The sequence below is a fragment of the Galleria mellonella genome, unplaced genomic scaffold (genome assembly GCF_026898425.1).
Source record: "Galleria mellonella isolate WM207_F2 unplaced genomic scaffold, CSIRO_AGI_GalMel_v1 utg32, whole genome shotgun sequence".
NCBI lineage: Eukaryota > Metazoa > Arthropoda > Insecta > Lepidoptera > Pyralidae > Galleria > Galleria mellonella.
This window is the reverse complement of record NW_026442075.1, coordinates 5,240,241-5,265,678: the sequence shown is the minus strand read 5'-3', so window position 1 is coordinate 5,265,678 and position 25,438 is coordinate 5,240,241. Positions and strand designations below refer to the sequence as shown.

The following is a 25,438-nucleotide window of genomic DNA, read 5'->3' as shown; positions in this document are numbered from 1 at the left end:
CGACCTTCTCGCGGTTCCTCCTAGAAACTATCGTGGTTAATTCTAGTAGAATTCGTCACGGTGGTTTAACTGACCTGCTTTCATCGTCACCTATCAACCCTCACTGGAGCCCTGCCGGTATACACCATTAGCGCGAGCAGGGTTACCTCCATTATCACCCATTAAAAAAAAGTACCTATTTATTCTATAGTACCTATTTATTTTCCACGTATAAAGTCAGAAGAAACAAATAATCCTTATTCTTATAGTTTAGCTATTTTAGTCCAATAATTACATATATTTATACATTCATATATAAAAATTGTAACGGCCACATCATGTATTAAGATAATAAAAAGATAGGTATAATTACTTCGTCCGTGGCCCTTAAATAAATAAACAATTTATGATATATCTAGTAACTACTGTGTACCAAATATCTATTGCGTGGTATGTAGACATCAATAAAAATTGTCTTCTAGCAAACACTTACAGATACGATCAACAAAATGCACGCAAGCATGTTACAAAATAGAAACACGTCCATTTTATGTAAGTGTAGAGTTCTGAAAGTAATAAACAAGCTGACTTGATGAAAAAGTTTATCTATCTTCTTACGTGTTCAGTTCAATATCATTGTAATTTACAAAACAAACTGTACGGGACTTGAAACCCTATTGTGGCAACTTAATAGAGGATTTGGAGGTTGTTCAGTTGGATAATGTTTATATTATATGAATTTATCATGTATTGCTTTATTTTTCCTCTATTCAAAAATGCACCATCTGTATTTCTCGGTTTGCCTAATGGTTGTTTGGTAGAGAACACCGTCCGGTGTTAAGTCCTCCAAATGTACATAGAATTTTACTGTGCATTAAAGATTAAATAAATAAATAATGCCTAACTACAGCTTGATAGATCTTAAATATATAGTTTACGGTAGGTACAGTATTTATGGCATTCCGTCCTCGCTATTGAATACAGGTGACGGAATACTTATAGTAGTAGATACATGGTGTATTAATTGGTAATTTAATAAGCGCCATATTCGTGTAGCATGATGAAGGCATTGGTGGACGGCAGGAGATTGCAACAAATGAGTAAGTATTTGGCCTCCGAATTGGCGACTTTCACCGTCAATCGATTCCCTCGTCACAATATCGAATCACTGATCTTTTCAAAATCATGTTTAGATCAGCACGAAATTTGCAAAAGGTGGATAGATGAAGTTCTGTAGTAACAATAAATCATTAAAGATTAACCGTCCTTGGGATCCACTTTGAAGGAATGCTGTTTTAAGGCCCAAATCGTAATCAACCTGTGCGTGATGAGTAATGACAGTAAACTTGACCACATAGCAAATTGCAAAGGCCCACTGTAATACATGTAACCAACACTCTTCATATTAAGGTTTTCTAACTGGAACTTTTTTTAATGGATGATAATGAAATCGTAACACCACCTGCGCTATCACACGCGTTATATGCTGGCGGGGTATCAGAGAAGTTCTCGGGAAATGACCCAGGACTGTTTCCAGGAAGACCGCGTGGTGATCGACCTAACCGAGTATACCTACTGCTGGCAATGAGGCCGTTACACCCCATTACTAACAATCCCTTCTCCTTAACACTCAAGATGTGAGGTAAGATGTGATCTTTCTGAACCATGAAAGACCTTTAAAATAAACTTTTTTATATTTTTGTTCATCATATAGGATGATATTGATTTATTTAAATAATTTAATTTAAATCGTATAGGTAGGCACATAATAATGAAACCTCTTACCTCCTAGTTTTTCTTAATTTTACTGACTCATCAAATAGCGTAAATACATACTAACAAAATATAGAATAGAATATTCTCGAATTTGCATGAAATAGCGCCTTCAATGCTTTGGTATTTTATCTGGTGTTAGAGGGCACGGGGGTTCATTAGACGGCTGGCAGGGGTCACAGGGAGAACAGGGAGGTGGCGACGGCGGTGTGGCGCAGTCTTTAGGTTCGGGCGGAGGAGGCGGGCATGGCGGCGGCGGGGGAGGTTCGGGATCAGGGACGCACTCATAGTAGCAGTGCCCATCCCACCACCATGCAGTACCTGGACTCGGTAAATAGCTGAAGCACACCTGTTAACGATTAGATTTATTTTTAACATTCTAATATCAAAAACAATTGTTTAAAGAATTCAGATTATTGAAAATTCGTACTGGTCATTACAACAAAGGCGCCGCGCGAGGACTATTTTGGAACCCTTTGATGTAGCATCATGTAACTATATTTCAAGATTTTTTTCTGGGCTACAGCTTGTATAGAGGAGAACAGAGATTGTTAGAAATGTAAACTATCAGCCAAATACTAGCAAATTGCTTTATTAGGTCGACCTCCACGCGTTTCCTGGAAACACAGATTTACAAAACTTATAAGCATCGACACTTATTGTATATACAGCGTGGGAGGAGCAGGCTGGCCAAAATGAAAACAGCAGATTCAGAGAATGGTCAGAAACAAATGGCAGATTATTTTACCATCGAAAATGCACAGCCATATAAATAACGATTCTTAGTTTTGACGCCGCACAATGTATTTGAAATTTTATGATACACACGACACGTGATACTTCTTATTACTACATTAACTACAAAGTACTCTATACTCTGTAATTAACGTAACATTATGAAAGTATTAGTGTTCATCGAGTTTCGATACTGACCGTCTCTCTGGAGAAATATGTAAATATTACTTTATACTCTTATGGTATATCTATACAGTTTACATTCTGAATATATTTGTTGGAAATGATTTGAAGTTTTTTATTATTATTTACCGCATCCGGTTTCACACCATCAGATTCGACCTTCTTAGTTGGATCTCTGTTCATCGGCAGACCTTCAGCTATTGGCGCCACCACTGGAGGCTTCACAGAATTGAATGCATTTCTCTTGAAATAGTACTGATTCGAATATCTATCATCCGGCCCTCGTGGTATGTCCGGAGGTGGGATAGTCCTAGATGCCATTTTTGGTGGAAAACGACCGTGCAAAGTATGTTTCCTTCCTAAAAGAAACTCACGCAATATTTGTAAACCTAATGATATGTCTCTGAAATCCCATTTTGGTTTAGACATTTTACCATAGAAATTTCAAATTTTACAGTACAAATATTATTATATGTCGAAATAGGTCAACTAAAAATCAACGTCAAAATTATTTTTAAATGTAAATAAATGAAAGAGTTATTCAAACTAAATTCTATTTCAATGGAATATTCTAAAACACTTTGTAAATAATGTTTAAAATCGGTAGTAGTTTCGGAGATAAGCGTTAATAAATATCAAGACGCATGATTAAATGATTCAAAAAAATATATTTTTTTCAAAAGTTCGTAGCGGATGACCGCACTATGCTGAGTTAACAATTGCTACTTAACACAAATATCACAAAACTTTATTATTAAAAAAAACTATGTTATACGTAGATTGTGTTATGTATGTATTGTTGTACATGTATCATAAAGCTAAACAGGTAAAGTGGAAAGTTATTTTTAATTAATATTTTAACTTGAAATACATTAAAAAATACTTAAAATGGATGTAATGTAGACACCAAATCTTAAAAATTGTAGACGAAATAGTGTAAATTCAAGGAAAACTACAAAAGAGAAGCAAATATTTTATTTATTGAATAATAATAATTATTATAGTAATTTACTAGACTTAAAAGAAGTGAACATCTGATATTTACACAAATTATATCTCAGTCAAAATCACACGACTCATCATCATTATGATTACAATGAACTTAATAACATTTTTCAATTAAAATAGGTAAATATACATAAGTCTGGTACCAATATTACGGTTTATACTACACTTTAGCTAAAATTGTTGGAAAGTTTAGACATAGATTAGATGTTATTAAACATCTATACTGCGACAAATACAGATTGAAATATGTTACAAGGAAACCAAGGCTTCACTTGAGTGAAATACTTTTTCTCCTTTACTTAAAAATCTTTCTTATGATACATAAATCACAGAGATTTTATGCAAAACTTTAGCTCAACTATGCTTTATGGTTCCACTGGTACATAAATACATAGAGATTATTGTAATTTTACACTTAAAAATCTGTGCTTTTTATAATTTAACTAACATCAACATATAGATAACTAAAACAGAGTTAAGAAATTAAAATACAGGCATATAGGTGTATAGGTATGTACCTATTTAAATATTAATAATTATCATGACACTAATAACTTGCACCATTTATATAAAATAATTTTTAAATGTTTAATAAAAAAATTTAAGATTTAATTTTAGTTAAAAATGAATTTATACCGGGTTGATTTTTCTTAACCTCTGGTGTGTTTTTCTTGATATCTCCTTTAGGTTTAGATTCTTTTTCTTTCTTTTCCTTCTTCTTTTTATCACTTTTTGGACTTTGATTTTCTAGTTCTGGTAGCTTCTTCTTTTTAACTTTTTTCTTCTCAGATTCCTCTGGTTCGATTGAAGATGTTAATAGTGATGTTGGATCATTCATAATCATGGATAATTTCCCAAAATAATTCCATAGAGCATCCACACAGTGCTCAGGTTTTCCACCATCACTTGTTTCCCACAATAACCCATACAATCTTGGTTTTAATTTTTCAGTTGGTTTCCTCATTTCAGATTCAAATTCATCCTCTAAATGTTTCAATCTAGCTTGTTGTGCTTCAGGGGATAGTGACAATACATCATCTTCGTCCATTGTGGCTTCCTGAAAAATATAAACAATCACACATAATACATCTATTGCACATACACTCTTTTTTACTAAGTATACAGTAGGCATTATAAAAAATAAAAAAAATTCAAGTTAATAATGCTAATACATCAAAAATAAATATGATTATTTTTGATGATATAGCTCGTAAAACCCCTAATATAACAATATAATGTGGAACAGATTTTTTTAAATTAGTCATAAATACTTGTACATAATGTCTTATTTTTTTTTTGTTCTAATCTTTGTTGCAAGATCAGTATACCTGGATGACTATGTTGGCTTTACAGGCAAGGTCTGCATGTAAGATTGTCAGATCAGTTTGTCAAAGACTTGTTTACCCATAGATATAGGCATTTGACATTGTGACTGCCAGGTTAGTTATCTTAATTTACATATACAGAAATAACACACCTCATCACTAAGGTATCCATGTGGCACAAAAACTTCATTGTCAACCTCATACTCGTCAGCATCCTGTTCATCATCACTACCGGCAGCACTACCATCAATACTTTCGCCTTCTTGCTCTTCTTCCCATTCTTCATCACTATCCACTTCATAGTCCAATTGTTTCTGAAATAATTATTTTACTTTATCATATCTCAATACAATAGAGAAATATTAAAATATATAATTCATATTCCATTAAATATTGAAGCAACTGAAAAATTTTCAAATTGAAATTCTCATCAGATTTGTGACTTTCTCTTTTTTTTAATAGATAATAATGGAATAGTAATCACGTCCGTGCTAACGGTATACGCTGGTGAGACACCAGTAAGGTATGATAGGTGAGAATGAAAAAGTAGGTCAATTAGCCCATCATGATAAATAAACCTGGAATTCAAGACGACGGTTTGCAGGGAGGACCACGTGGAGATCGACCTGACAGAATATATTACTAGCAATGGGAGTGGTAGTATGCATTACTAATAATAAATCCCTCCTCCCCACCCGGATTTGAGGCACACTCGTACAATACTAAATCCCAATTTCTTTTCATCCTTAAGTGTAAAAGACAAATAAAGAAACAAAGAAAGCACAATGCAAAAGCCAGAAAACACAAAATAAAACCCTATACCAAGCTATCTGGTTTGTATCCATGAACTACATATAATAACAAAAAAAAATGGTAATCACTTGATAGCTTTACACCTATAAAAAATTAAATGACAAAAGGTCCCCAGATACTGATAAAGTTTAATTAGGGTTGCATAAGGCTTAATATGGAAAAAGCTTACCTCATCCTGGCCAAAAGGTCTTCTAGGTTTAACAGCTGTGCTCTTTTTTCTCCATGTGCCCCAGTATGGTGGACGCCTATTCTCATGGAAGCTTAACAGTTTCGGACGGAGTTTCTCCCTTATAGCACTGTCACATGTAATAACCTCTCCTGTACCACTAAGAGGAGGTAACTCGTCTTCTGAAAATTAAAGTGATAATAAAATAAAGGTATAGAACATCAATAGAATTTTATACTATGCTTATGAGATTAAATAATGACAACAGAAATCTAGTCTATGCTATACTAATAACATAGAGATAAAATTTGACTACAGATTGGTCATAACATGCAATCTCTAGAATTCAGTCACTCAGTGTTGTGGGTGATCATGGGCGGCGGTAGTCACTTACCACCAGGTAAGCCGCATGCTCGTTTGCCCCCTGTTGTAAAAAAAACTCATAAAATATGTCAATAATCTGTCATAAAATTGAATGGTCCTAAATACTCAGTAGTGTCCTGAATTCAATGATTCCCTACAAGACAATGTTAGAGGGGCATGAAGAAATACATTTATGGGCTGTCAAGATGATGATCACCAACACAGTATAAATTTTTGTGATAGCAACCTTCACATTTGAACTACATTACCTGCTTACCAGGTGCGGTGTGGTTACTTTGACTATGTGACTACTCTAAAAATAAATCCATTAAAGAATTTAATAGGGGAAAGGAAAAGGGGTTGTTAATAATGGAGTCTCAAACACTATTGGTATTATATATCGCTAAATATACCATATCAGGTTGGCCTCCATGTTCCTCCTGGAAACCATCATAGTTAATTCTTGTAGAATTCATTATGATGGGCTAACTGATCTGCTTTCTTCTTGCCTATAATTTTTCACTAGTGTCCTGCCACTGTATACCAATAGTACAGGTAGGGTTACCATTCTATATCCACTCATTAAAAATAAAATAACTATTTTAAAGTATTTATTATAACCAATGGATATGATCATGTAAATTACTTAAAATCTGTGTATCAATTTCATAACTTTTATCCATTAAATTTTAGAGGTCTGAGGAACTAAGTAAATTTTCACATTATAATATAATAGAGAAAAAATACATAAGTATCAAATGTTTACTTACCAATTATCATGACATCATCATCTTTATCATCAAGTGGCCATGTCTTTCCACTTGAAAGTGGTTTAGAGATACCACTTCTAAGTTCCTTCAAATATAATGCTGATAATTCTTTGTCTTGTTTTTCCAAAAAAGTATCTAGCTCTTGCCGTTTACTTTCATCTAAGTTGGTTCTAACAATAGGAGCCAATCTCATATCAGCTTTAATTGTAAAGCTTGAAAGTACACTACTTTTACTTATGAGATCAACAATATTTTGGTCTTTTTCAATTTTTTGTTTAGGAACAAAGAAGTTTACAAAAGCCTCTGCAGCTTTCTTTTTCTTTAATTCTTGTTCTTGTTTCTCCAATTCCAAAGCTTCTTGTTTCTTTCGCTTTTCTTCCTCTCTTGCTTCTTTTTCCTTCCTTTTTTGTTCTTCCTTTTCTTCTTTTTCTTTCCGTTTTTGGTCTTCTTTTTCCTCTTTTAATTCTGAAATAAGACAATTATTAAATTAAATTGATGAAAATCAAAACTTATAAGGACAGTAAGACTACAGTCTATGGCAAGTCCCAAAAGGGTTTTAACATGAAAATTGAGAGATAGTAAGAAAAATTTAAACTTCATTAATACTTACTTCGTTCCAATTCCTTCTGTTTCTCCTTTTCTTCTCTTTCTTTTCTTTTTTGCTCTTCTTTTTCTTCCTTTTCTTTCCTTTTTGCTTCTTCCTTTTCTTCTCTTTCTTTTTTCTTTTGTTCCTCCTTTTCTTGTCTTAATTTTGCTTTCTCATCTTTTTCTTGTTGCCTCTTTCGCTCTCTTTCTAGTTTTTCTTTTTCCCTTTCTTCTTTCTTTTTAGCCGATTCCATTTTTTTCTGAAGCTATAAAATAAAATCATATATAAATATATTATTATCCTCATTCAGTCATTAATTGGTTATTGGTAATCATCATCATCAACATTTCAGCCATTACCCATCCACAGCTGGACATAAGCCTCCCTCGTAGACTGCCATAAAGAATAGTCCTAATCTACCTGAATTCACTGACACCCTGCAATGCTTTTCAGGTCGTCACTCCATCTAGTAGGTGGTCGGGCTATGTTGGTTATTTTTGTTCTTTTGCGGATATCCTCGTTTCGGATTCTATCACGCAAAGAAACTCCGAGCATAGCCCCTCCATAGCCCACTGAATAACATTGAGTAAACTGAGTCAGTTTGCACATGGGCAATCGTGTAAGACCATGTTTCGGTTCCATAAGGCAACACACTGGTTAAAGACTTTTGTCTTCAAATTCTGAGATATTTTGGATGAAAAGATATTGCATAATTTCCGGAACACTGCCCAGCCGAGGTGGATTCGTCGACCTTCCGTTCCGACTGACCGTCGTTAACCTATCCGTCGAAGCTGAATTCACCCATTCCTACAATTTGTCCCAGGTATATATACTCATCGACAACTTCGAGCATAGTGTTCTCAATCGTAACCAGTATATGTGTGACATGGACATTAGACATTTTAGTCTTGTTCATGTTCATCTTAAAACCTGCCTGTTGAGAAACACAATTGATGTCATTGAGCATAGTATTCAGGTCTTCCAGGGATTCCGCCATAATTATTATGTCATAGACAAATCGAAGGTATATATAATATCATTCATATTCACCATTGATGTTTATACTATATCTTTTCCAGTCCAAGAGTTTGAAAACATCTTCCAATGCAGCTGTGAAGAGTTTTGGGGATATGATGTGACCCTGTCTTACACCTTTCTGCACTGGGATGGATTACATACTCTGGTTCTGTACTTGGATAGACATCGTAGCCTTACTGTACATACACTTCAATACTTTGATATACCTATAGTCAATCTAGTACCATTAGAGGGACTGTAATACCACCCATGTCTAGACCCAATCAAAGGTTGTCTCATAATCTACAAACGCCAGACATATTGGCAGATTATACTCTTGTCTTCTGTATAATATACTGTAGTGTATGTTTTTAGAAGTCAGCTTGTTTAGGGCTCTCGAAAACAGTACATAGATGTGATTCAAAAGGGATATCAATCTATATTTTTTCTGTCAACCTTCTTGAAGAACAGGACTACCCCACTTCTGCTCCACACCTCTAGTGTAACATTGTTATAGATGATGAAATTAAATAGCTTCTGAAGAACTACAAGTATGGGTTTTCCACCTGTTCTCAGAAGCTCTGCTGTAATTACGTCCTCCCCAGGTGCCTTAACCATTTTCAAGCTGTTTGAAAGCCATTTCAATCTCTAGCAAACTAAAGTCCGGGATATCATTAGTATAGTGTAGGGCGATTTTTGGTGTTAATTTCTAATTAACTTTAAAAAAAATGGTTATATAATCAATAGATACTTTAAAATAAATATTTTCTAAATGTATATTTCTCAAAGAGTCTATATAGTAAAAATAGTTCACTTTCAAGATGTATTATTTTTTTTATTTTAAAAGTTATAATAACAAAAAAAAAATTATGTCCAGTTTCATAGTACATGCATATAAATGAAACAGCATGTTATAGTATGCTAATAGATAGTGATTGGAATTCAGTATCAAAATAATTCTATTATGAACAATTCGTAATATTTTATGAGGAATCAAGTGATAATTAACATTGAATTAAGCAATTTTGCATGTTGTCTAAATTTGGATGCATTATTTTACATAAGAAAAATAAAATACCTGTTTAGGAGTTAAATTTGTAGTTGATTCATTTAGAGATTCATTTCCATGACTATTTGCTGAAGAACTCCTATTATGTTTTGGAGTAGTAGGGTTTGAATTTAGTGTTTCATTAAAGTTATTGCTCGTTTTACTTTGATTATGTTCATCTACTTTATTTCTAGTACTCCTCTTTGAAGCTTCTTTGTCATTTGTTATTTTTTTCTCAATCAAAGATTGCTCAGTTTCCTCATTTTTACTCATTTCTTCATTTTGAGTATCACAAGTAGATTTTATTGTTGCCTCAATATCAACATTTATAATTTGTTTATTTTGGTATTTTTTACTAACTTCAACATTAGAATCACATTCATCTTCTAAATTTATAGTTTCCAGTTGATCTTTTTTAGAAGTGTCAACATTTTTAGATGAAGAACATGTGTCTTTTGATATATTTATATCTATTTTTATAGGACTTTGTTTACAGTCTGGTCCGCTGTTGTCTTCCTTGACATGTGATTCCTTCTCAACAGTTTCAGTTACATTATCATGCTGTAAATCTACCTCCATGACTTCATCACCACTACTTTTGTTGATAGAAATATCATTCTCATTGCATTCTACAGATACATTCAAATCTTTTGATATTCTTTTTTTCAGTGCTTTCTTCTTTTTTGACTTTTGAAGTTGCTTTTTCTTAAAAACAGTGTCGACTAATTTAACATAAGGATTTATAGGTTTCTCTATTTCTGGACACACTTGTTGGTCTTTAGAATCATCATCACTAATGACGACCAAGTTATCTACTAAGTCATTTTCGTTACTTATTTTACCGATCTTTGTGACAGATTCAGGATCAGGCGTTGAAAGTTTTCTTTTCCTTGTTTGAGGAGGAACAGGTGACGGTGAAGTTTCACTTATCAACTTAAAAGGGAGACGAGCTTGCTTTAATTTCTTTTTCGAGGGAGTTACTTCTATATTTTCTGGCGATTTACTATTTTTCATGATGATATGATGTATGATAATATGATGTATGATATAATAAGAAAACAAATTATTATTTAAACTATGAAATATACAAATATATTCAAAAATCACTAAAAGATTCGTTAAATAAATAAATAACACAACTCATTTCAACACATTCAAGAACTTTTAATTTGACAGATTCCAAAAACGCGGGAGTTCAACACGCGTTCGAAACAAATGTGTCATTGAAATTGGATTCCAGGTATTACAATCTGGCAACTACAAATTTAAATAATAACATAAAAAAATCAATATAAAAGCTTAAAGAGCGTAATATATTAATAAGTTAGAATAAAAAAATATCATTATCCCTTACTGAATAATATTAATAAAATTTCATAAAATAAATTAAAACAATTTATTTTATGAACCATAAATTCAAAGTTTTGAACATACTTTTTAAGCTCCTCATACACGAAGATAAATTTAGTATTCAACAATTGCAACAATAATCTCAAGGACTTGTATATTTATTTAAAGTTGATCATACATAGATATAATCTTGCATATTAATTTTTTAACAGAAAGTAGATTTAGTTATAAAGAATTAATAAAAAAGCATTTGTTAGTTTAAATTGTTTCTTGTGATATTTTAGTAGACATAAACAATATATATTATATAAATATTTTTTTTAATGCGATCTATGTTAAATCGATTAATCGAATTAGCGGAAAATTAATAATAACAATTTTAGTTCCTCAATGACTCTACAGTGGCAGCACTAGAAGTAAGTTTATTTTGAACAAAATAAGATAAAAAATATAACATGTCAAAAATTAAAATTGAAAACTAATATTGACAAATATGCTGTCAGCCTGCCTGATGGTAAGTAGTAACCGTTGTCTATAGACATGAGCAGTTCCATGGATATAACAGAGTATAATATTGTTTTGCCCATGATATCTCCCCAATGTACTGCCATTCCTGAGGATTCAAGTATTATTTCTCTGTACCCTATAAATTGATTGTATCATATTCCACCCTTGAAACCGAAACACAGCCATGCAAATACAGCTGCTTCACAGTAGAAACACGTTTAATTTTATGATGAAATCACAATAGCGCTAACTTAACTAACAAATAAATACTATCAAATGTAATACAAATGGCTTCCATTTAACTAAACTATTACATGTTACGCAGATGGGTACATTACCCACAAGTGCTAGAGACAGTCCAACTGCGAGTACCGAATGCTTATGTTAGCGCGCGCCGTCATCCGGTTACGTTTAATGCCCCGCCAGTAAGAACTAAACTACTTCAGCACGCTGCCTTAACTCACGCAGTACGGTTATTAAATAATATTATAAACACCATTGATATTTTTAGTAGTAGCCTACCAAAGATATTGATAGTCGGGTTAAATATATTTATTATACTTTTCTACACTAGGTTTATAACATTAATTTGGCTTTTGCTGTTATAATGTTGTAATTATTTTTAATGAATAAATAAATAAATATTTATGGAACAGTTTTAGCTTTGTATTTCATAGTTAGTTATTTATATTTTTAGAATTGATATGATATTTTGACGTGGAAATTATGACTATGTTATATATTATAGACTTTACTACGAGGTTTACTCTAGAAATGGACCAGATATTACGGGGAGTGTTGAAAACTTGTGTTTACTATCAATAATATTACGAAATTGAGATCCCAAGATAACATTTTATAAAGTAATAAATATATTTAAGAATATTGTTTTTATTATCATATTTGCTAAAAAAATGTTCATTGGAACATGCAATTTGACATAAAATATATATTTCTTTTATTATGTTATTTAATTCGCGTTTCTATTATTATATTATAATAAAACTATAACACTATTCGATTCCATTTTGAATATCAGGTTAGCCAACATAACGAGAAAAGAAGAATTTTGTGTAGATTAGTAAGATAATCCTGACCCAGTCGTTTTATGTGACTTGTACAAAGTATGTTCCTTTTCCTTTGGTTATATACTCTTTGGTTACAGCAAACATTGTGCTGGTATTTACTGATACGCCTGTTATGGAGAAAAGAAATGTGAATGCAAATCTCATGAGATCAAGATGTTAAAATGTATACTTTTCAATCGCAATTTAAGAGACAACAATTGGCTGATTTCATAAAGAAGGAGAAACTCTTTACCATAAAATCTTTTTTCCAAAAACAGCTACACAGAAGATGGATCTGGACTAACACCGACGGATAAATAAAAAATGAGAATAATACATCATGACAACTTTCAGTATTTAACAGGTCGAGAAACGAATTATAGATAGGCTGAAAAGATTATTTAGACTTCAGTCTACGCTTCAACCTACGTATGCCTTTATTGAAAACCCTGAGATAATATTAAGGATAGGCTAATGGAACCTGTTCAAGCAGTGGGAGTTAAATTTTGTAAGCCCCAATCCTCAAAAATATCCCGTGAAAATGTCTAAAGGCATTCTATTACATATCTCTAACTTAAACTGTTTTATAGATAATGACCTACTTCATTGATAAGTACCGCCTACTTAGTGATGTATCACGTAGAATGAATCATCACAGACTATAACAAATCTATTTTGAAATGTATGGAAACCATAATAACAATCGTAAGTATTAAAAAATGGCTCTTTATTAGTAAAAATGTCATATTACATATGGTATACTTTTTTTTTATGTAAATTAATTAAGGTTCTTAATTTATAATCTTAATTTTCTTTTGGTCATGCAGCCAAACAAGATATCTTGATCATTTACAATTAAGAAGTCGCTCACTTTATTGCAAAATGCATGTTATAATGTTAATGCGGATTACTGGAAAAAAGTGGTAAAAGACACTAAAAAATATGTATTTGAAGACTAGGAGTGAGATGTCCACTTTGATAGCGTTTATGATTAAGAATTTATAACCAACTTACAGGACAATTTTAATAGCAAACATAATGATGACGATAATTATAATTATGATAATAAATGAACATGATTTAAGTAATGTACTATTATATCAGTACTTGTATGTGTTATGTAAAACTTGCTCCAACTAACTGACTGAATAAAATTACGCATGAATCGTAATCCTCTTCTGTTGTTGTTATATTAACAAATTATTATTAATCCAACAGATCAGATATTGTTTTATAATCCATACTGCATAAACATGTACAATTAATATTGAATAATATGAGATTATTAATAGAATATATTCATAAAACGATCGAACACTACTACATCACTAACGTGAGCTGTCAAAATTATCATTCTAAAATTGACAGACCAAATTGTTTCTCATCGAATGCCATTTTATTTCTGTTTATTTATTCACTAAAATTAATTGAATTCAGTCGCATGGAGTCCAGTTATTATTCTTTTATATAAATGCCGTGACGAAAAAGTGTTGAAGATGAGTAAGATGTCAAAGAATAAATTGAATTTGACCCTCCCACCAGGGTCTATCGACACGGCCCCGGCGGTCAGCCCGTCTAACATGACTCCGCAGCTGAAATCTGCGACAGCTTCTGAGTAAGTGGACAAACTTTTATTTTTTCGGAAGTAGGTATTTAATTAAATAAATTGAAATTATTTTGCGTATCTGATCAGTTTATAATTTTTTAATTATTAAGTATTGGTTCAATATAGATAGGACTATTTAATCTAAAATGTTACTCCAGTGGTTTATATCTGATTGAAATTTGGCAGAAACAAATTTTTGTAACATGATTTAATTTTACTAAAATGGTACTGTACAGAAACTAGGTAAATATTCTTGTTTGGCTTGTTTTAGGTTAAAGGATGGGATATGAAAGAAATTACAGGGTATATAGGTACAAAATCTTTAGTTTTCAGAAATGGTGATGTATGAGGAATATCATTGATGAGTGTCTCTGTAGACTATGACCTGATTTAATTGATATGGTGTGATATAATTATATATTAAAACAGAAATAAAAAATGTCTGCTAACATAAGATAGCGCAAGAGTTTGTTTGTTTGTTGAAACATATAAATCTATGGAAATACCTATCAGTTTTATTTTTTGCATTTGATATATCATTGCTTGAGGAAGGTTATTGGCTATTCAAAATCACGATGCAACCACAGATAAAGCTATGGGATATAGCTAGCAATAAATATTGGATAGAGATTAGGGGTATATCTATTTATCTTATAATTCAAGTCTGTGGTTGTCTTCTACATTATCTTATTTACTCATTACCTTATGCTATATAGTATGATTCATTTTGTTTAACCACTAGAGTTGTGTAGATTGTTATAAGTATTCATACAAATGAATTAAATAGGGATTGACAAAAAGTTGTTATTTTTAAAGACATATTTTTCAGGTGTGTAGGTTATGATTTATAACTTGTACCTGTCTCTGATAATTATTTATATTTTTAGAATTAAGGTCTATATGTTTGTCTTTTATGTTGTATGCATCAGTTTATGTAATAATATGGTTTTTTTTTTATATTTTATATAACTAGTAGAGTTCAATACATATTTTATTATATGGGTATAAAATTTCTGTTATTGTATGAAATTCATTCGTTATGTGAAATTGCATGAATAGGGAAAAGTGATTATTGTAAATTTTGTGATCTAAACTTTTTTTAATAGGTGAATATGGGATGGTAACCCTGCTTGCACTATCAGTATATGTTAGTGGAGTACCAGTGAGAGATGAAAGATGAGGATGAAAGCAGGTCTGTTAAACATCATGACAAATTCAACAAGATTTAACCATGATGGTTTTCAGGAGGGAAAGGTCATGGAGGTCAACCTAATATAGTACATCCCATACAAACAATCCTTGGGCTGAATGTTCCAATGTTGTCTATTTTTAAAAAATAACAAATTTATATAATTGTCTCTTTCATCTTATTATTGTTTCTAGGCGACAGGGTTTGGCTGGCAAATCTAAGACCAGCATAGAAGCCCTGACTGAAAGGCTGGAGCAAATTGAGATGGATGACACCCAAAGGCGCAGAATCGAAGTGTTCCTCTGCCAAAAAGAAAAGATTGGGGAACTTAGTGATGATGACTTTGAGAAGCTTGGTGAATTAGGTAATTGATTCTTACAATTTCAGTGTAGATTTTTAGAGGTAAATATTATTATTGTGTCTAATATTTTTGTTAAAAGAACTTTATATTGATGGTTTTCTCTTAGCATCTTATATATTGGGGTGCTTAAATTAGTTCAGTTCTTAGGTAGGGCAAATATAATTTTGTGAATGAAAATTGAGTCTAATTTTGGATTATAATGGTGTAATAGTGGTTGAGATGCTGATAGTACTATTTGTAATGATAATTCAGTGTAGGAGCTAAGGTAAGTGAGCATAGCGAAGTGATTTATTATATTTTTACAGAATAAACCTTGTGCGAGCAAAGTTAAAGGAAAATCATTATTTTTAAAATATTTTGTTATAGGTCAGGGAAATGGTGGTGTTGTTATGAAGGTTCGGCATAAGTCCACTGGCCTGATAATGGCTAGAAAACTCATACACCTGGAAGTGAAGCCAGCTATAAAGAAACAGATCATCAGAGAACTCAAGGTGCTTCATGAATGCAACTTTGCCCATATAGTAGGCTTCTATGGGGCTTTCTACAGTGATGGAGAAATTTCTATTTGTATGGAATACATGGATGGTGGTTCGCTCGACTTGATACTAAAGAAGGCCGGCAGGATTCCCGAATCAATTCTAGGTAAATAAATGTTTATACTTAAGTATTAGATACCTAAAAATTTTTTCTTAATTAATTTATAGTGAAGGCTTTGTGACTGTCAGTTATAAAAATGAGAGATGGAATAAATAATATAGTCTGTATAATTTTACTAAGTAAACATGGATTTAAACAATCTTGTCTTTTTCATTAATTTTTTTTTTCACAGGATTTTGTAGCAAAATTAATATGGGACAGTATGCCGAATGCAGAAAAAACTTAGTAAAAACCTCTTCAATTTAATAGATCATTTGTTTTTTGTTTAATTTATAGGAACAATAACATCAGCAGTACTAAAAGGGCTGAGTTACCTTCGAGATAAGCACGCGATTATGCATCGAGACGTGAAGCCGTCCAATATTCTCGTCAACAGTAATGGGGAGATTAAGATTTGCGATTTTGGTGTGTCGGGTCAGCTCATAGATTCTATGGCCAACTCATTTGTTGGCACTAGGAGTTATATGTCTGTAAGTATATTATATTCAGTTGATTTTTCTTTTTTTATTTTCTATTTTTAGGTCTAAGCTGATAAAAAGATTAATATTATTTTGGAACAATATTAATATTATATATAAATGTCAAAGTGAGTTTGTTTATTACCTTTTAACATCTTTTTCAATCACTGAAATTTGGTATACGTGTACTATAAAGGTTGAAGTAGGATCAACTACTTTTTATCCCTGTCAATGAATATATTCTGTCACATGGATGAAGTCGCGGATAAAAGCTGGTATATGCAGTAAGTGACGAAAGAATATACATAATTATTTATGTATTTTATTTTACAGCCTGAACGTCTGCAAGGCACTCATTATTCAGTACAGTCTGACATTTGGTCGCTGGGTCTATCATTGGTTGAGATGGCGATAGGTATGTACCCCATCCCTCCGCCGGACGCAAAGACCTTGGCGGCCATATTTGGCGGACAAAATGAAGATCATTCACCAGGGCAGGTTAGTTCTCGTGTAATATGGACAAGTTTGTATTTATATTTTATTCTAATAATAGCACATATAAGAGAGTTACAAGGAATTCAGTAATTTACAATGATTGCTTTGAGTGCAAAAATACTCCGTTTTAGTATTAAAAATTTTTTTAAGTGTATTTGGTGAAATAACAGTTGAGTTTCTTGCCCTTTTCATAGTTGAAATGGCATTCCGAATTGGGCAGTAGGATCATAAAAATACTGAAAATGATTATAATTAATTACTTGAATATATATATGTATGTATTATTTATTAGATTTATGCTAAAACTAGAAATGTATGCAGGCTCCGAACTCGCCACGTCCCATGGCCATATTCGAGCTCCTAGACTACATTGTTAACGAACCACCGCCAAAATTGCCGTCCGGAATTTTTTCCGATGAGTTCAAAGACTTCGTCGATCGCTGCCTAAAAAAGAACCCCGACGAGAGGGCGGACCTAAAAACGTTGATGGTGAGTAAAATTTTAAGAATCTATTCTTAATTAAAAGAAGACAAGTGAATGAATCTATGAGTATTTATATCTCTTTGTACTATGGTAGCAATGAAATAGATTAATTTTACCTTAACGTGGTTATAAATGAAATTATTTATCTCTTATACTGGAACCTGTTAAAGAGTACTTGAAATCGGAAATCGGGATTTGTTGAATATTAATATAAAATATATTTAATTACTTAAATCTCATTTACTAATTTCCTTTACACATTTTCAACATTCCCTTCCTTTTTTTCCTCAATCCTTTCCTCCATACCGCAGGTGGTGGAAACCACCAACAAATGCATTCCCAAAGAGGGTTGACGTCAGGCAGATGGCCCATCGTAAAACTAAAAACCAAATCTTTTTGTAATATGGACAATACCATATTATGCCGACCTCAAATAATAATTGGGATAAGGCTAGGAAGATGATGATGATGATATCCAATTGCAAAACTTATTAACTGATTGTAAATGTATTTTTTTTATCATGCAATATGTCATGTGTAAAAAGAGTTCTTAGGTAAGCTATTTAAAAACAAGTTTATATTGTATGAGAATTACCCCGCGACCCTTCGAAAGTGAGGTGTACTGTACCACTACATTACCAGATAATCAAAATGGCACATTACCTCAGCAAAACGAATTCTATTATTTCAGAATCACGAATGGATCCGCAAGGCGGACGCCGAGAAAGTGGACATAGCAGGCTGGGTGTGTAAAACTATGGACCTCATGCCTTCTACGCCAAATTCTAACGTGTCTCCTTTTTCTTCATAAGCTGCAAGAAGTGCATACTTTCATCAGCGAAAAAGGGTATGCCAAATTCGTAATTGACTCATACTCATTACGCAATTTTTAGCTTTAATACAATGGATATGACCCTGATATATTAGATTAGGTATTTAACCTTACATATCTATCCGTCAGGGTCAAATGTACTTGTAAAAATTATAAATTTTCTCAATAATACGTAATTACATTACACCCTATCTATTTTCTACTGTTAAATTATATAGAACTCCCCTTTATTATGCTATAAAGTACGATTCTGCGCCACTTGCATTCAGAAATTCCTTGCAACACGTTTGAGATCGACTCTTCATCTCGTGGGGAGTTGATAATTATTTTAGTTGGAGTACAGATATAGATTATTCATAAAAACGTCAAATCTCTCATAAACCTATTTTAGCTATTAAAGTAGTTTGTTTTTTCTTTAGCACTAATTTTTCAATTTGAAAGACTGACAAAATACTCTAATATTTAATGTAGATTTGTAGGAGTTTTAGTTTTTATGAATAAGAGGGTAAGAATATAATAGATGAATATATAGACATAAATTTATTTGTATCACTTACAACACACGAATAATAACAGATAAAGGCATGCACAAAAAACAGAGAAAAAAATATATAAAAAAGGAAATTTCATTAATTTTTGAGATGTGTGAGCCACTGTAACACAAAATTGCCACAATTTAGTTTATTGCTTTGCCCTCAAAAGGTTAAATCACTTATTTTCTATTGTAGTCAAGAGAAATGTTTCTTCACAATTAAATTTCGAAATTTCACACATAAATTACTAATAGAATGTCATAATAAGCATTCATATATAAGTAAAGTCGCCTATTTGTATTATACTTTTGAGGATAATTATAATATAAAATGATAATAATAGTCTTGTTATATAAATAGTCCTGGATTTTGAAATTAAGCAATGCATGCAAATAGTTATGGGCCCAGCATTGTTAAATGGGTTCGTTTAATGGCCTCTGCTTGGTCGAATCCAGTCTTGGATGTAAAATTTCTTAAACCTCAAATAAATTACAGGTCAAAACATATCCCAAGAGAGAACGGGCGACACAATAAGTGAGGACGCTGGCGCAGAGGAATAGAAGCCCTGACACCAAGCGATGACAGTTCACAGTATGTCAACTCTAGATACCATTGTCCAAACAAACAGGCGAACACAACTATTACATAACGACATTTAATGAGGGACGTGGTTTTAAAACACTGTCACTATCATGTGCCTTCGCGGTACGTGTTTGTGATTAATTAAGAAATATCACTTTATATTTTAATCAACTAATGTTGCAGCATAGACAAGTATCGTCATACTAAGTATTGATAATTGTACTCTGTCTGTAACTCGTAATAGTGTCTACATGTTATAAAAGTAACAGATTTCTTGTTTAATCACAAATGTTATTCAAATATCAGTGATGGGATGTTTACCATAATCACGTCTCATTGTTAATTAAAACTTATCAAATCACAAAACAATTAGCATTCTTCGGGAGATACCTGTCATCGAATAATGAAACTCAAATTTAATAATTTAATTTATAGAATTGGCTAAAATTAAGGTAAATTTTGTAGGAATTATTGAAAACAATGTGTTACGCTACACTTTGATATCGATTTTAATGCTGTTCGGTGCGATTTCCAATGTAATTGTATTGCAAGTCACAACTTTTAATTGTAAGCTAAATTTAGCTGACATAAAGCGTATCAATAAAATATGATTGGTCAAATTATAATGTTGTATTACGTACGTAATCCGTAATGGGTTTACATGTCATTTTCTTTGTGTTAATTGGGTACATTGTGACTGCTATGCAATTTGGTTATCGTGCAATGGAAGTGAAAACTTTCCTTCTCATATACAGGCTATATGAATACGTGAAAGTTGTGGATTGTGAGTAACCGATACCAAGGTGTCTGAAGATAGATAGGGGTATAATACTAAAACATAGTGCATTCGTGGACGAACTAATCGAGGTTTTATAACGAATAAAAAAACAACTAATCGATTAATGGTCAAGTAGAGTTGATTTCACTAGTCGCAAGTCGAAAAAAATGTTAGTAGTGTTTTGACATATTTTTCTTTGCTGAAAGTGCGTAATTCATGTCAGCTGGTACTTGGTATTTGAATATTTGGACGTGCTGCAGTAATCTGCACGCGCGTCCGAAGTACTGGAATACTCCAACGGCCGCGGTGCGCGGGCGTGAGAGCGTTCCAGAACTCGCACGAACATCTTTATAACATGTAAAATAGAATGCATTTTTTAGACGACAAAAAAGAAAAAAAATATAAAAAATAAAAAAACGTAGGTATGTTTTACTATTTTGACGTGATGCACTTTTTACGTTTGGTTTGTTGTGTTAATCGCTTCGTTTTAGTAAGTCCGCCATTTTTTTTACCCTGTCCCGAGCACCTAGTGTAGATAGTTACCACTTGAGGCTAATTGTTGCTTCGATGTGTTTGCGCTATTGAACGAGGCACCATTCATTCGCGATTTCATTATTATATTTATGATTTGTGATTGTAAATCAAATCCCCGAGCTTCCATTATGCGGCGTTACCATTGTTTTAATCAGTTCACCTGCTTTTATGACCTCTATTTGGCGGACAGTTTTGTGTTATCGAATTGATTATCCCCGAAACTGTTGCGCCAATGAGAGTAATGTCGGAAAAGGAGACTTATATTTTATTAGCTCCTGCATGAATAATATATCTACGCTTGAGCTTAGCTTTGCAAATTTTATTTTGCCAGGTCTTCCTGTTAGAATGGATATTGTTTATTCACATTTCCCAGATGTTTGTTATGTATTCATTGAGTGTGGAGTGTTACGCCATTTTTATTGTGCATTTATTTATTTTTGTGTTACATCAAGATGCTTAATTATTAAGTAGATTTAATATATTTAAAAGGTGCTTTTAAGTTGTTGCTAATTGAATCATACACACATATTTATTGTTTTATCTGTAATTAAATAAATAAAAAAAAATTAAACAAAAAATGTTTTTTGTATATCAGTCTTCTCGTGTTTAGATAGGTGTTTAATTTAATTCTTAAGGTGTATTGTGTGTAATCACCGTGATAGGTTTAAGTTAATAATTAATAGTCGATGTATTCCAAACAAAATTTATTAATTAAGTCGAATTATAAAAGTCTGATATTTGGATACAGTTCGTTTAGTTTACGGCAGTCTTCTATTTGGCGTCATCATAATAAAGCAACACACATGTATATAAAGTCCACATTGTGCTAAAGATGTTTTAGAATAAAATCGTTACGATACGAGTACAAGTTACTTTAGCACTAATTTGTCTATTTCTATTGATCCAAGGACAAATATTCAAAGTGAATTATTATGTTTTATGTATTTTTCCTTTTTTTACGGTTTCATGAAAAATAAAAATAATCAGTAACTTGAAGTATGGTTTATGATCTGAATTAAAGATTTCTTAATTGTATTCCGTTCAATTTAAGAAATAAAGTACATGTTTTATTTCTTAGTAATTAATTATCCCAGTAAACGTCAATCTACTAAGAAAACGACTGTGGAGTGTTTTGTATTTTTTTTTGACTTAATTTTTATTAATTAGAAAAAGTGACAGAACATAGGTGTTACCTTTTATGATTAAAAAGTGTATTATGACATAATAATATAAATTTACATATGTATCCGTGATTATCATGTTTTTAATTTCATTATATTATATTTTTTTATTTGATCGTTGATAGCATGATCATTTATATATTACATTATTTTACTTTCGACTTGAACGAATTGTTATAACTCTTCCAATTTGATAATAAGGAATGTGATATATTTATTTCCAAAAATAATCACTAAATGTTGACGCTCAATGAAGATTCAATCAGTACAGCGATTATGGATCAAATTTATTAAGTTTATTTTACTATAATTTAAAATAAAAAAAAAAAAAAACCTAAGATAAGTTAAGAAGACACTATGGTAACAGACATAATAGTTTTGACTGTTCTAAGTGTTTTCTAGATAGATTGAAAACCACATTGTTGGTATTATGTAAGTATGCCTACGTATTGAATCCTACTATTTATGTATTAGAGAAGGGTATTCAAATCGACTCTGCTCTTCATGTATTAAATTTAAAGAAACCATTTATGTATTTTTGTGATGAATGTAAACGATAATATGTAAGGGTTCTTTGTAGTTGATTATAGTCTGCTCTTGTTTATTTGGCTTAAGGTGGATTTAAGACAAATTTGCTCCTTCTTCACAAATTTTCGACTAATTTCGCGACATTTTTCTTGTTGTTGATTAGTCTTGAGTCATTTTCAAAACTTTCAGTAATTTTACATAAATTTTTCTTGATCAGTTGAAGAATTACCACATGATTATATTATTATTTAGTGAATTTCAATTAGAATTGCCAATTAATAGAGGGCAGACAAAGTTGCCAGTAGGTACACAGAATAGAAAAAATAGTAAAGTGCACATGCCTTACTTATGATATGAAATTTTTATAATCAAGTTACCCCGATTATAAGTAAGATTAATAAATTATTTGATATTTTATTGTAGAATGCATTGTTTTTGAAATAAAGTATCATTTAATTGTACAATTATTGTACTTTTAGATAAGACATTTTATGATTTCTAGATACCTCTGGTTTGCTATTGTTACCATTTTTAATCAGGTAGGCAATGAGATTGTTTCATTCCAAGTTATATAAAAAATCGATGCATTTTCTACATGTTTTTTTTTCTATTCTGTGCCAATGATATAATCAACTCGTATTAATTACTAGTTGTATACTTTGTGTCTATAGAAATTATTAATAGAGATTCGCATCGACGATCTCTCAACGGAACAAAACACCAATTTAGCAAAAGTTGTACAGATTCTATGACGAAATGTGTTTTAATTTTTTCGAGAAATAACTTACACATCTTACAGTTCTGGTTGAGTTATATATTTCACTATAATATTTATATTTAATACATTTTAATGTCAGTCAATATTTTTAAAATCGCGTCCGATGTCACAGGCCAGGCACACACTATGCTATGTTCTTATTTATTGGTCTTTGCTTACATAACATTCCACTTTTATGTTAAAAATTAGCTTGTCAAGTTTTAGGGAGGTATATAATATAATGTCCTTGGAAAGATGACATTATGCGCCCATGGAACTCGCTGCCACCCTCTATATAGAGTGTTCAATCCTTAGCTTCGTTTAAAGGAGAAGTCAAATCATATTTTCCTTCACTATAGTTACTCTTTTCCATTCTTCTGTAATTTTTTGACTCGATTCATCATATTTCCTTGTGTGTGCTATGTATGTATTTATATGTATATGTTTATGTATTATAGTAAGTATTGTAAGTAGTTTAATAAATTATGTTTTTGATATTTTTGTGCAGTATAGGTTTTTGTATTTTATTGCACGAAATAATTATTAATTTACTCTTGCGCTACATACTCACTTCTATCTGTTCTCCTATAACCAAAGGTTATCTGTAAGAGATTGCTCTAGCGATAAGACCGCTTTTTAAACCTTTATGTACATATTCCAATCTGTATTTATGTTACTGTAATTCACTTTAATTATTCAATTGTCATTGTATATTTTTATGTTTCTGGTGCAATAAAGAGTTACATAAAAAAATAAACAATAAATAAATTATTTTTCATTAATTTGTATGTGTATTATTACTATAAAACAGCGCAATATATGAAAAAAATACTATATGAATACGTTTGTAAAAACAACTTTTTATAAAAAAAAAAAAAAAACAAATGCTTATGAAATATTTCTGAACAACCCAAAAATAATGTTTACAATTTTCTAAAGCTGAGAAATTTTCACTTCTGACGTGCAGTCCTATGACTGATTTTTTTAGGCACTTAATTTTAAAAAAACATCTGTTTATCTCTATCTTCATTACTATTCTTTTTTGTTTTTGTGCATATATTATTATATATAAGCACAACCTAATGTCGGTGTTCAGGTCAGTACTATTTTACCATAGTTTGTATCCTGAATTGCCTAGTTGGAGAATCCTGGAAATTTTCTGAAGGAGTCCAAATCTGTTAAAGATTTTCTTTTTATAAATAAAAATGGCAGCGCGTGCCTGGTCTGATTTTTAAATTTCGCTAAGCCAACGTAAGTGTATTTATATAAAAATAAATTCGTATTATTTATAGTTAGTTTCTTTGTAGTTAGATACTTATGTACAAATAAATGTTAATTAAAATACTATATTGTTTTATTTCTAATATAACACTTGTGCAAATGTACTTATATAAAATGGCTTTTGTACTAAAGGTGAAGTCAAACTAATAATTTTTTGCATTCTGTTTTTATAAGCCTTTGGAAAGAAGGTTCATTCGACAATATTTATGATATATAAACTTCTATGACCAAATTTATGTGCATACGTATCGTGGAAAATTACCAGTATGTGTAAATATTAGATAAATAGATAGATACCACCCTCCAAAAGATTACAGTAGTAAACGTAGTAAAAATACAAGAAAGAAAATTCCAGGAAAAATGTCACGTAATAAAGATCTTATTGGGAGAATTTGTGTTTACTTGCTATCCTACTTGTTACTAGTACAATACAAAGTTTTATAATTAAACAATTTGATATTGAATTTGATAAATCTTATTACATTATGAGTCT

General features: G+C 31.5%; 3 protein-coding genes across 3 annotated transcripts; 1 reads left to right on the top strand and 2 right to left on the bottom strand.

Annotated features, from left to right (window-relative positions):
• Window positions 1-1,822: 1,822 nt before the first annotated feature.
• Window positions 1,823-3,165, bottom strand: LOC113510815 (uncharacterized). The gene is made up of 2 exons (XM_026894351.3): window positions 2,800-3,165; window positions 1,823-2,101 (listed from the first exon to the last, which is right to left on the bottom strand). Exons 1-2 carry the CDS (start codon window positions 3,097-3,099, stop codon window positions 1,865-1,867), a joined length of 537 nt encoding a protein of 178 aa, XP_026750152.2. The 5' UTR covers window positions 3,100-3,165; the 3' UTR covers window positions 1,823-1,864.
• Window positions 3,166-3,631: 466 nt separating this feature from the next.
• Window positions 3,632-10,978, bottom strand: LOC113510816 (chromatin assembly factor 1 subunit A). The gene is made up of 6 exons (XM_052896341.1): window positions 9,797-10,978; window positions 7,726-7,966; window positions 7,116-7,580; window positions 5,986-6,164; window positions 5,156-5,317; window positions 3,632-4,735 (listed from the first exon to the last, which is right to left on the bottom strand). The coding sequence occupies exons 1-6, from the start codon at window positions 10,778-10,780 to the stop codon at window positions 4,280-4,282; spliced, it is 2,487 nt and encodes an 828-aa protein (XP_052752301.1). The 5' UTR covers window positions 10,781-10,978; the 3' UTR covers window positions 3,632-4,279.
• Window positions 10,979-14,036: 3,058 nt separating this feature from the next.
• LOC113510599 (dual specificity mitogen-activated protein kinase kinase dSOR1) lies at window positions 14,037-25,008 on the top strand. Its single transcript, XM_026894056.3, has 8 exons — window positions 14,037-14,305; window positions 15,680-15,849; window positions 16,213-16,488; window positions 16,780-16,973; window positions 17,295-17,459; window positions 17,778-17,945; window positions 18,631-18,786; window positions 19,800-25,008. Exons 1-7 carry the CDS (start codon window positions 14,187-14,189, stop codon window positions 18,748-18,750), a joined length of 1,212 nt encoding a protein of 403 aa, XP_026749857.1. The 5' UTR covers window positions 14,037-14,186; the 3' UTR covers window positions 18,751-18,786; window positions 19,800-25,008.
• Window positions 25,009-25,438: the final 430 nt, after the last annotated feature.

Coding starts and splice junctions, on each gene's coding strand:
- LOC113510599 (XM_026894056.3), top strand. CDS start 14,187: ATGAGTAAGATGTCAAAGAATAAATTGAATTTGACCCTCCCACCAGGG. Junction 16,489..16,779: donor GATTCCCGAATCAATTCTAG/GTAAATAAATGT, acceptor TTTAATTTATAG/GAACAATAACATCAGCAGTA. Junction 17,460..17,777: donor AAGATCATTCACCAGGGCAG/GTTAGTTCTCGT, acceptor AAATGTATGCAG/GCTCCGAACTCGCCACGTCC.
- LOC113510815 (XM_026894351.3), bottom strand. CDS start 3,099: ATGTCTAAACCAAAATGGGATTTCAGAGACATATCATTAGGTTTACAA. Junction 2,102..2,799: donor ATGGTGTGAAACCGGATGCG/GTAAATAATAAT, acceptor AATCGTTAACAG/GTGTGCTTCAGCTATTTACC.
- LOC113510816 (XM_052896341.1), bottom strand. CDS start 10,780: ATGAAAAATAGTAAATCGCCAGAAAATATAGAAGTAACTCCCTCGAAA. Junction 7,967..9,796: donor CAAATTTAACTCCTAAACAG/GTATTTTATTTT, acceptor TTTATTTTATAG/CTTCAGAAAAAAATGGAATC. Junction 6,165..7,115: donor TGATGATGTCATGATAATTG/GTAAGTAAACAT, acceptor TTTAATTTTCAG/AAGACGAGTTACCTCCTCTT.